Source organism: Asparagus officinalis, chromosome 6, assembly GCF_001876935.1.
Source record: "Asparagus officinalis chromosome 6, Aspof.V1, whole genome shotgun sequence".
In the NCBI taxonomy this organism is placed as follows: Eukaryota; Viridiplantae; Streptophyta; class Magnoliopsida; order Asparagales; family Asparagaceae; genus Asparagus; species Asparagus officinalis.
Window position 1 is genome coordinate 4,317,346 of NC_033799.1, and position 11,897 is coordinate 4,329,242.

General features: G+C 35.7%; 2 protein-coding genes across 2 annotated transcripts in view; both read left to right on the forward strand.

Annotated features, from left to right (window-relative positions):
• Nucleotides 1-5,843, forward strand: part of LOC109845149 (mRNA cap guanine-N7 methyltransferase 1) — a 10,060-nt gene extending 4,217 nt beyond the window's left edge. The window contains exons 3-13 of the mRNA XM_020414362.1: nt 53-121; nt 198-269; nt 1,957-2,058; nt 2,231-2,287; nt 2,643-2,781; nt 3,508-3,572; nt 3,696-3,746; nt 4,095-4,157; nt 4,793-4,916; nt 5,006-5,067; nt 5,302-5,843. Of these exons, the coding sequence (XP_020269951.1) occupies nt 53-121; nt 198-269; nt 1,957-2,058; nt 2,231-2,287; nt 2,643-2,781; nt 3,508-3,572; nt 3,696-3,746; nt 4,095-4,157; nt 4,793-4,916; nt 5,006-5,067; nt 5,302-5,397 (900 nt within the window). The 3' untranslated portion in view covers nt 5,398-5,843. The remainder of the gene's footprint in view (nt 1-52; nt 122-197; nt 270-1,956; nt 2,059-2,230; nt 2,288-2,642; nt 2,782-3,507; nt 3,573-3,695; nt 3,747-4,094; nt 4,158-4,792; nt 4,917-5,005; nt 5,068-5,301) is intronic.
• Nucleotides 6,962-11,897, forward strand: part of LOC109844474 (protein DYAD-like) — a 6,888-nt gene continuing 1,952 nt past the window's right edge. Inside the window, exons 1-5 of the mRNA XM_020413527.1 lie at nt 6,962-7,497; nt 8,617-8,668; nt 10,014-10,097; nt 10,170-10,253; nt 10,371-10,600. Coding sequence (XP_020269116.1) covers nt 7,145-7,497; nt 8,617-8,668; nt 10,014-10,097; nt 10,170-10,253; nt 10,371-10,600 — 803 coding nt within the window. The 5' untranslated portion in view covers nt 6,962-7,144. The remainder of the gene's footprint in view (nt 7,498-8,616; nt 8,669-10,013; nt 10,098-10,169; nt 10,254-10,370; nt 10,601-11,897) is intronic.

Genomic DNA, 11,897 nt, shown 5'->3' on the forward strand with positions numbered 1-11,897 from the left:
CTGAATGTAAAGTTCGTTTATGAGTTTACCTGTAATTCTTGTTGTTCAACAGATCAAAAGTGTTCTTATTCAGCTTTATGCTCATCGAGGTGATGCTGTTCTAGATCTTGCTTGTGGGAAGGTTTGTAGAATAGTTTTAACGAGTTGCTTTTGTTTTTCTTTAGTTTTCTTCAAATAAACTTATTGCCTCTATCCAGGGTGGTGACTTGATCAAATGGGACAAAGCAAAAATTGGATACTATGTTGGTGTTGATATTGCAGAGGGCTCAGTAAGTGCCGTTGGAGCTTTACCTTTTGCTTTACATATGTACTTTCTCTGAACTCTCGTGGTTAGTAGGAATATTCCTACACTTCAGAGTTTGTAGGTTTATATAGTTGTGTATTGGTGTTCATCGTGTTTCAACCTGTTCCATATTTTGTGGCAGGGCATTATGTTTGAAATATTTGTTTTCCAAATGTTAGAGTTTCTAACATTTACTGCAAAAGCTAACTTTTGTGATGGGGGGACGAAACAGGAAATACAGAAAAGAAATAAGAAGAATAAAATTAAGATTTCTGGCTGCAGGCCTGAATGAATGAAGTCATGCCTGAATCAATACCTCACACCTCCCATGCCTTCAAAAGTAGGGTTTCACATCCAAGATTAAATAATGCAGGATTTAGAAATCATAACTTTCATAACATCTTCATCATACCTTTATCGAGGAAAAAGTAATCTTTTATACGCTTAGAAAACTTGGCTACTTGAAAACTAATCCTTGGTTAAAAAAATTTTAATTCATAATAAAATAAAAAACTTTCCTCATTCTTAGATTCTATAAAAATTCCCAAATCAATTAAAGTTCACAACTAAAAATTTACCTTTTATAGAAAAGGTAAAAGAGAATTTCTAGTAAATCAAAATCTAATTCTGAAAGTAGTTTTGGCTACCTTTTTTTTCCCTTCTCCTTTGTTTCTTTGTGATTTTCCAAGAGAAAGTCATCCTACGCGTCGCCATGTCTACCATGCTTCTATTGCGCGAAACCACATGTTTAGATCATAAACTTTTTGATAGATGTTTGCTGCAGTTGACTATCAGCGTATCTATTTTGCTCCTCAGAAGATGCTTTTATCCTTCTGCAGATTGATTGCATAATTGTTGGTGCTGTGCATTGATAATGGGATCTTTCATCTATTACTAGCAAGCTAAGTTGCCAGATATGGGTATGGGTATGAGGATGGGTGTGGGTGCGGGTATGAGACACCGCAAATTTGTGAGAGATAGGAAACGGGGACATGGCTGGAACTCGTGGGCTGAAAACATAGTTCTGGAGTGGATATGCAAAGACCCATTGAAATTTTAGCTCAGGATTGAATACGGACTAACATGAACCTGGCCCTTGTCCAAGAAGTATATCATGAGTGTTCTAAATGAAAACGTGTATTATGTGATTGAGTATAGGTCTGAATAAGTCTATGCCTTTGTTCAAGGAGTGTCGAAGAAGTGTCGGGTATGGGTGCAGCTAAGGGACGTGTCGGGTATGGGTACGACTTCATGATAGAAGTACTTATACAATATAGCTAGCGAGTCAGTCCAGATATGAATAAACCTGAATTATTTATTTTGAACAAAGAAATGATAAATCTCTTTTTGTTGAAAATATTTTGAAGCCCTTCCCTCTGACGACTCAATTTACAGTAGTTCATGTGCACTATCACCATTATAAATGTGTTTGCAGCAGATCACTAATGCTATATTTAAAAGCCAACCCTTATTTAGCACCATCTCTCATGTTTCTTTTTTACGACCATTTCCCTTAAAGTTGCTAGCATCATATGCACATGATGATTTAGATTCACCATTTTGTAAAAACTTGGAATGTCCAGGTTTTCTCTCATTAGGAGTATTTATGCTGTCTTATTTCAGCTAGTTTTGTTCAAACCAGTTCTTATATTGTTCTCAAAATTTTGTTACAGATAAGGGACTGCAGGACACGTTATAACGGTGATGACAACCAGCAATCACGCAGGAAAAAGTTCAGCTTTCCTGCACGCCTCATATGTGCAGACTGTTATGAGGTACAGTGGATATTTCTCAACTTATTGTTCAAAATATTAAAATGTTGATTGGTGGCTTATCATCTTTTCTCGTATTGACTCAAATTTGTATCATAAATTTGTCATTTCTGTTGCATTCAATTTGTTTGACAAATACGAAGGAAAAGTGATTCTTTTCAGTTTTTCTGTGCAGACTCGTTTAGATGAGTACTTGGGCAATGATGGACCATATGATATTTGTAGTTGCCAGGTAAGTTACTTTATGTTTCCAGAATCTTTCATCAAATTCTCATTGAGAGTAGCTTTCACGGTCATCAATTGTTCCATTATGAATTCAGAAAAGATTAAAATATTGAGATGCTAGATGTTTCTCAAAGTATTTTTACCATCAGCCTGACATTTCCTGATAAATAGTTCTGAAGTCAGATATCTTATGTTAATTAGTTCGTGAATGTCATATCCTTTGGCTGCCTATCCCGAGTGGAGGTTTATATCAGGTAGTTGATAGCAAGCCTAGAACTTAACCATATCTGTAAGAGATTGGTCCTAGATTAAAAATTATGGTGATTGAATGCATTACTCTTGCTGATTAAAAGCTTTTACAGTTTGCAATGCATTACTCCTGGTCAACTGAGGCACGTGCGAGGAGAGCACTGGCTAATGTTTCTGCCTTGCTTAGACCTGGTGGGACCTTTATCGGGACAATGCCTGATGCAAATGTTATTGTAAAAAGGCTTAGAGAAGGTATTCTCCTTTAGTAGTTTCTTTCCCCACCCCCTCTTTTTGGATAATAAGGAATTCATACAAATAAGAACTAACTTGTTCATGGTTATTTATGCTTAATATTTCATGTGCTGAGACTTTTTCTTTAATATGATTTCAATTTAACTATTTCATGGTTCATTCCCATATTTAGAGATCAACCAAGGATTTCATATAAACTTTATGTTTATACAAACAAAAACGTTAAGCAATTAGAGAAAATAAAATACAAACACAGCCTTAATAATGTGCATGCCTGTTTTTAGTATACCCCAATATTTCAAAAGTTATGTAACCGAGAAAAACTTTGGAATAAAGAAAGCAGTGAAGAAAATGGCTATGGACACTTGGACATAAGTTACAGGTAAACTAAAACCTCAGTGAAGCCTGAGAAATAGAAACCAAAATTTCTTCCAAAGGTATCTATATTCAATCTTAGTAAAGAGACTGTTGCATTTATTCATTCATGATTTCTGCTCTTCATAACTAGAAATACATGCAAAGCAACTGAATTTCTGACAAATTTTAACTGACACATCTTTAAGGAATAAGATTTTGCCTGGTATCTAATATTTACTTTGTTTCTCTAAATTTATTTGACAAACTGTGTTCTCTTCCCTCACCTAGTAGATTATTATCTTGGTAATAACAGATGCTCACTTTGTTGGCTGTTTGTTTCCTCAATAAAACTTTATTTACCTTCTGCAGCTGAAGGATTATCTTTTGGGAATAGTGTATATTGGATCTCGTTTGACGAAGAATATTCTCAGAAGGTAAAAAAATCATATTCTTTTTCTCTATCTGATCTGTGATTCTAATGATAAATTACAACTGGTTAATCTTGTTCTTGAATGAGTACCAATTGTGAGCGTTCTATTTTATTTTCTGTATTTCAGAAATTCAGAGCATCCAGCCCTTTCGGCATTAAGTATAAGTTCCACTTGGAGGTATGTAAGGATGAAAATTCAGATATTTACTGCCAATTGAATGTAGCTTCTTCTTTTTTGACAGTAATGTCATTCAAAGAAAACTAGAAGTAACATGTTATTTACATGATTCTGCTGTTCCATACTCCCATCAACCATTTCTCTTAGTAATTATGATTTTTTGACCTGTCACTGTTTAATTCTTATATTCTCTATTGTATCCTTTTTTTTTTAATTCTTCGACTGGTTTAAAAGATTTTGTATTCATAATGGTTTCAGGAAATGATACAGTTTAGCAAAATCTGTGTAACTATATAATGAAGTAATTTCTTCCCGTCATAAAGATTTAATTTTTCAAATGTCATGCAGGATGCTGTTGATTGTCCTGAATGGATTGTTCCCTTCCATCTTTTCAAATCCCTAGCAGAGGAGGTTGGATTATATTCCCTGTAGTCTGGACCATTTTGATGTTTTATAATACTTTTTTCCATAATAAAATTCAGCCAGGAATACATGCTCTCTTAACTTTTTATCTTAATTACAAGTTGTAGGGATATCAAATAATACTATTCCATTATATACAAATGACTAGGAGTCTGTTGACTTTCATCTCGATATCTTTTATATGCAAGTTAATGCCCAGTTATTGCAAAGTTCAATAACCCTGAACTTTTTGCTCATGATGACTACATGTACCTTATTTCATGAACAAATAAATGTAGAACTCTGAATAGTTATACTACTGAAAAGTATTGTTGAATAGAATGAATGTATAATTTGGAAAAGAATTCATATACTGGAACTCTAGCATCATATGCTGAAATTATACCGAAGTCATTTATTCAATGGCATTCACTAAAAAAATTATAGATCTTCTTTTCTTGCAAGAAACTAGCAAATAATTTGCATTTAAGTTCTTAAAATTTTCCCTTTTTTTCCTTCACTGTTTTGATGCATTTCTACCTTTTCTGCCTACCTTGGCTATAACCAGTTTCATTTTGCAAGACTCAATGGTTATGCTTCTCTGAACTCAAATTGAAGAGACCTAAATTCCTTCTGCTTTGCAGTATGATCTGGAGCTTGTTTTTGTGAAGAACTCTCACGAGTTCGTGGAGGAGTACTTGAAAAAGCCTGAATTCACTGAGCTCATGAGGAGGCTTGGTGCCCTTGGGGATGGTAGAAATGATCAAAGTATGCCCTTTTAAAGGACAATACAGTTGTCTGTTCTATTTGTGTGTGCATCAAATGATTCAAATCTTAAAAACATTCTAATTTTGCAGGCACTTTATCCCAGGATGAATGGGATGTGGCTTACCTTTATCTATCCTTTGTACTTCGAAAGGTGATCTTTGGACCATTATTTTCATATTTACTAAGGAAACCAATAGAGATTGGCCTAAAAGAAATTTGATTGAAAGCAATTAAGAAGGATATGATAATGATTGACGTAACAAAAAGATGCTTATTAAAATTGAATGGAAGACTATGATTCGTAGAGCTGACCCCAAAATTTTGGGACACATACTTTATCACTGTTATTTAAGTATTTCTTTGTTTTCTTTTCTCCCCCTTGCAGCGCGGCCAACCAAACCCGAGCCAGAAGAAAATCAATGCCAACAGAGGCAAGATGTACATAGCAGAGGATGACATAGAGTTTATCACAAGCGATTAAAACAATTTCTCTTAAGTTCTTACTATTTCACGAGGGCTGTAGTGATCCAATGCTGAAGGGAGTCTGGCCATGATCTCTGTAAGGTGTGAAGTTATCGGAGACCCATAACCCATAACGGTTAATATTACTAACACCGTTCCATCTAAACGATGCAAGAGATAGCAATATCGTGGTAATTTTATGTATTTGTATAAACTTCATTCATTACAAAAAAAGGTGGGAGAAGAATTTCCCTTCTTTTTCAATGTAACAGGAAGAGTAATTGAGAATTATTCAGTAGTTGCGGTGAAGAGATGTATAATTATAGTTATGAGAGGAAACAACCACTGAAATTTTGTTGAATTATCCAGGGATGTATTTTAAGGGGGTACTTGTTTTATTGATATGTATGAGTCCTAATAATGGGTTGCATATATTCATGAGTTTTATAGATTATTTCTGGATTTTTTGGATTTTTTTTTTCTGTAATTGAATTTTTGCACGTTGTGAAGTCAATGTGGGGGTGATTCTATGCATTAGTGTGGTATACATGGCTTCTCCATTGCAGAATTTTCTTGGTTTAACAAATTCATCTAGCTTTGTACATTATTCTGTTTGGTAAATTTGCAGTTGTAGTTTGCAAATATATACGTTTTGGTTGGGAATACAGCAATTCTAATTTTGCAAGTAAAATACTTCTGGTTAATATCCCATTTTCATTTTACAGACTCAATACTATTTATAATTATTTTCAATGTAGCTCTGCAATAATATATGAATTTCCAACAAGCAATAATAGCATACCGATGATAATATATCTCTAATAAAGGATGATATAACATCATAAAAAAACTCAGTAATATATAAGTGCAATGTAACAATTGCTTACCAATGTTAAAATATAACAAAATACATATCTTAAAAAGGGAAGGAATAATTACCCTAAACTATACATTTTTTGGTGTTGCACATATTGTCCTTTTGTTATATGTATATATTTTAAAATTATTGATGAATAACTAGGTACCCAAACAAATATATACGACTAATGATTTCTGAAATCTTAAGACGGGCTTATTTCCTTTTGATAATCTTTAAGTAGACTTTTTCAAGTTATGAGCAATTCGGAAATCTCGAAGGAGCGCAAAGTCCTGCACCTGCAAATAAAAGTACGAGGTAGTAATTGCAATTCCAGAAAAAGTTGGACTCACCTGCTTATTATATATTTCACCCCCTATTTAAATGATAATAATTTTCCTCCACGCCCTCCTCTTTCTCTCTCATCGCTTCGATTTCCCCCAATTTTGTCGTCCGCCTAAAAACCCAAAACCCTAGCCATCGCAATCTCCCCTCTCTCTCTAAACCCCAGCCCCTCCCTCCTCTCAAAACCCTAATTCTCTTGATCGCGATGCGAGTCGTCCCGAGATTCCAGACGAGCGAGGACGATAACCAGCAAAAGTTCTGGGTTTTCGGCCCCAACTTCGTCCAGAACTTCACCGAATCCTCATCGGAAGTGGAAGTGGAGGAGGAGGAGGAGGAGGAGGATTGAAGGAGGAGGAGGCGCGAAGAACATAGCCGAGCCGCCTCCGGCCGCGCTCTTCCGGCTGCCGCGGAACAAGAAGAGGCCGCGGGAATCTTCGAAGAAATCGAATCTTCCAAAAAAGGCAAGAAGAAAACGACTAAGAAGCGGGAAAGCCAGAAGAAAAAGAAGGAAAAGCCCGAGGGCAGCACGAGCGAGGCGGCGGCACCGGCCGAGGAGAGGTGGACGATGCAGAGGTACGGAGCGGTCCGAGAATCAGTACTCGAGGTGATGAGGGAGAAGATGGCTGAGCTCGGGAATCGAGTCATGAGGAGAGATCTTCGGGAGGAAGCGAGGAAGCATATCGGGGATACTGGATTGTTGGACCATTTGCTTAAGCATATGGCCGGAAAAGTCGTGGGGAATAGAGGGGAGAGGTTCATGAGGGGTTATAGTAATGATGGGGTTATGCATTATTGGCTTGAGCCGCCGGCGGAGGTTGAGGAGAGTAGGAGGAAGGGGGAGATGGAGGTTTGCCGGTGTGGGTCGGAGTGTAAGGAGGAGATTGATATGCTAAAAGAGAGAATTGGTGTTCTCAATAGGTATATTGCTACTATACTTTCATTGTTGAGTTCCTAGGGGCATTAAGACATAGATTGCAATAACAAGCATCAATGAGCTGTGAAACTAAAATTCATTTAATAAGGGGTCAGTCATAGTGAGCACATATTACATAGTTGATTGATTAACCTCCTTGCTAGTTTTTGTTGGCGGGGATGGATATTGGAGTATTGATGCAACCCAGGGCCTGTTTGGATTTGTAAGGGGTGAAGGGAAGTTAAGGGAAACTGAGAGAAGGGAAGGGAAGGGAAGGGAGTTCCCTTCCCCTCGGTTACACCCCAATTTGGGGGGTAACAAATTTTATACTATTAGGGGGTGAACCAAGGGGAACTAGAGTGAATTAACTCCACCTCCTAAGTGTTCTCAAACAAGGTGAATGGAGGTGAATGGTTCCCCTAACTTCCCTTCACCCTCATTCCCCTCAATCCAAACAAGCCCTTAGATAAGCTTATTTAATATTTGGTTTTGTTTAATTTATATATTACATAGCTTTGCTTATTTAATATTTGGTTTTGTTTAATTCATATATTACATCGCTTTTGCTAATTCCTAATTTTATTTGGGGGGAGGGGGTTGAACTTGGAGGGTAAACGAAACTTTAGCTTTGCTTTTTTTCATATTCTTTGTTTTGTTTAATTGTTATATTACTTGGACATTGCTAGTTCATAGTTTTTGTGGGGTGGGTTTTGAGATTATAGTATGGATGCAATCATGCAACCTTAGCTAAGCTTATTTGGTATGTCTTTTTCATTTTAATGTGTACATTACTTCGCCTTCATATTTTTTTTGGGGTTGGGTTTGAGATTGGAGTTTAGATGTAACAATAGCAAAGCTTATTTGGTATATCATGTTCATTTTAATGCGTGTACTATTTCACTTTTGCTATCTCATTTTTTTTTTTTTGAGGATGGGAGATTGAGATAGGAATTTAGATGCGACCTTGGCTGGAGCTTATTTAGTATTTCTTGTTCCTTCTAATGTGTATATTGCTTCAGTTTTGATGCGAGTTTGCCATTTCTTGAAAAGATTCAGAGGTTTAACGAACTGTTTTAGAATTTGTGTTAAGCTAATTTTCTTTTTCTTTGATTTGTATGAAATAGTGATCTGGAGGAATTGCGATCCTTGAAGGAGCTGGAGAAAAACATCTGGAAGGTGGTTTATTTCTACCTATTTCCTGATGTTTAATGTTTTTGAATTATCTAAACAGATGAAAAAAGTTTAATTTTTAATTCTTGATTGCGGTTTGTATTTCTCCAATATTCAGAAAGCTAAGGGAAGCAAAAAGGGGGGAAAAGATAATTTTAGACTACTACCTTGTCCTTTGATCCACCTGGTGTTCTAGAAAGATCTCCCGCTTCGTAAGCTGTCCGCGAATGTTACTCGCAAAATAGTGCCAAATCTATACTATTATATTAAAAACTTAGTGGGGGTACCAAAAAGCTTGAAGGACATTTTACATCATAATAGAAATGTGAGGGGTGTATAAGTAATTTTTCACTTCCTTTTCTTTTCTCTTTCTGGAACATCCAAACTATGTCATGAATATATAATTAGAGCTCATTTATTCAATATCTATTACAATTTGTGTTGTAAGAGATATAAATATAAAGTGATAAGGTTTTTTTCTAAAACAAATTATTAAATATGAATGAATATAAATGCAACAATTGGAATTTCAATATTTTGTTAATCCAAATAGTATCGAAAGTCGAAATATATCTACATACTTTGGTTAAAATAATTAAATATAATCGTTGGATGATAAAATATAGAACATACTCTTCTTATTAACATTATTTAAGGTGCTCTTAGAATGGCATTTTGAAAATAATCCACCAAATTATGATGTACCTATTTTCTTTCATTTAAATCATGTCATCAGTCAAATTGAAATATATGTTATACCCAATTTCAAATAAAGTAACCTAAAACAACTCATGTCAAATGGAAAAAACTATCATAAAAATATCTTATAAAGCTTGATGAAACTTTACTGTAAGTGCCCCTTTTATGTAAACTTTGGGATGATTAAGTTTTCGCATCTATTGTGTGTGCATTTGCATGTGCAATAATGCTAGTGTGTAGTAAAAGCAATGGTGTAGATATTAATTTAATATATTGTGCTCCTATAAGGATTTCTTTGCCATCTTCCCAAGCAATGGGGATTAGTAATAGGATATTTACATGCCTTTGACCCATCACCTTAGGATAGGGAACCAGTGGATTTGGATAGAAGAGGAAGAGGGTGCTGGCAAGAAGGTTCAATGTCTTGATGCGGACACACCTTGATAATACAATTGTTTATTATTCAGGTGATGATAGTCATTGTTCACTCATTTAAAATAGTTGGTGTCACCGACCAGCTAGAAAAGTAATGCAGCAATTAATAGGTTGCCATCACCAGAGATGTCAATATTCCTGTGATTGCTCGTTTAGCTTTAATAAAATATTATGTTGCATTCAGTATGTTACATGTTGTTGCTTTTGTCAATCACAGGAAAATTATGAGAAGTTGCTGAAAAGGAATATAAAACTAGAAATAGAGATGGAAAAGATGAATAGTGCATTCTTGGGGATGAAGGTACACAGGCACTTCTCTATTATGCCTTAAGCTTTGCATGCTTATTTTTTGTGTTTGGTTTCAAATAAACAGGAGAATTACGAAAGATTGCTGAAGAGAAATACAAAACTTGAAACAGAGATGGTAGGGATGAGCAACTCCTTTCAGGGGCTGAAGGTACATGAATGTGACAAAAAAACAATCACAGACACTGTATTTGATATTGACTCTTTTAGTTATTTGTGTAGTTCCATTTATGTAGTAGATGAATAAGGAAGCATTGGGTCTATGCAGGATGAGCTGATGTCTTTAAAGGAAGAAAGGAGTAAAGAGGTGAAGGAGGAGAAGGCCGTAGGGTTTGAAACAGTGGAAGATGTTATCGGTGGTAATGGTAATGGATTTGTTGTTAAGAATGAGGACAATTATCTTCTCGAGAATCACCTATCATTGTCTCCAAAAGCTTCTTTGTATTCACCTCAGCTGCGACGGCAATACCCTCAACTACCTTGTCGAGGACGAGTATAGTGAGCCTCTGACTTCACCTTTCTTTATGACTATTCTTGTGATGATTTCTTGGATCCTTATTTTGTTTGGTGGCTTTAGTCGACTCCAATCTGTTATCATAGCTGTTTTATGTGGAAACGGTATAGTTAGGAGGACACTTGGCATCATGAGAGTATTTGGTTGCTAGATCTTGGTTTCCTTGGCCTGATGAAGCATATCAGTTGTTTTCTTTTCTATTTTTAATAACTAAATAAACAATATTGTTAAGTTATTCGTGGAAGTCTGGTGAGAGATCGGATAGGTAAATATAGATGATGAAGCAATGAGCTGATCTTTCCCTTAGAGAACTGCCAATTAGAAAGCTATAGACTAATGGAATGACCACCTTGGCTCTGAAATTTGCAGCAGATTATGGCAGCAATGTATCATTTTTAAATGTAATCACATGGAAACCCATGTTTTATTTTTCCAAAAGATATACTTCAGTAGATAAATTGTTGATCCTTGTTGGATAAGTCAATATCTCCATTGCGCTGATCTGTAATCTTACTGAAGCATCAATTAGAAAGCTTAATACTTGTAGCTGTGACAAGCTTCGCACTCTATCAGATTCTAACATCAATCCTTCATTATCAAATGGAACCAAATGTGAATCAAACTATCAATTTCCTGTGCAACTCAATTTCATATTTGGTAGTATGTGACGGAGGGAGAGTTCAAAACTCTATTCTTGTAGCTTGTAAGTTTCATTAAGATCTTAATTATTGCAAGTGTTCAATTCTTTTACACTAGATATTGATATATGCTTCAGATGTAGGGACATGAGGCAATGTCACAACAAGTGGATATGCAGATTGATAGCTTTAAAGACCTAGATATGGATATGTTTTATATATGTAGGCATAATGCACATGTATACGTATGTCTATACATACGTAGGCGTGTAAATGTCTGTACATACATAAATAGACATGTCAATGTATGTACACGTACATACGCAGCATGCATGTGTATGTATGTACATACATACATATAGATATGTGTGTGCGCACATCCGTGCGCGGTGTGCCTGTGACAAAATTTATAAGCACAATTGTGTTCGCGTGCATGCGCCTGTGACAAATTTTATAAGTACAGTTGCATACGGACCTTGATTACCCATTTACCCAACTCAAATAAACCACATAGACTTAACACTGACACGTAGCATCAAATGGGGGTATTGGAAGAAAATCTAATTTAGAAAAGTAGATCACTTATTTGAGAGCTAAAGAAACCCCAAGGAAAGATGTTGATCTGAATATGGGAACATGTAAG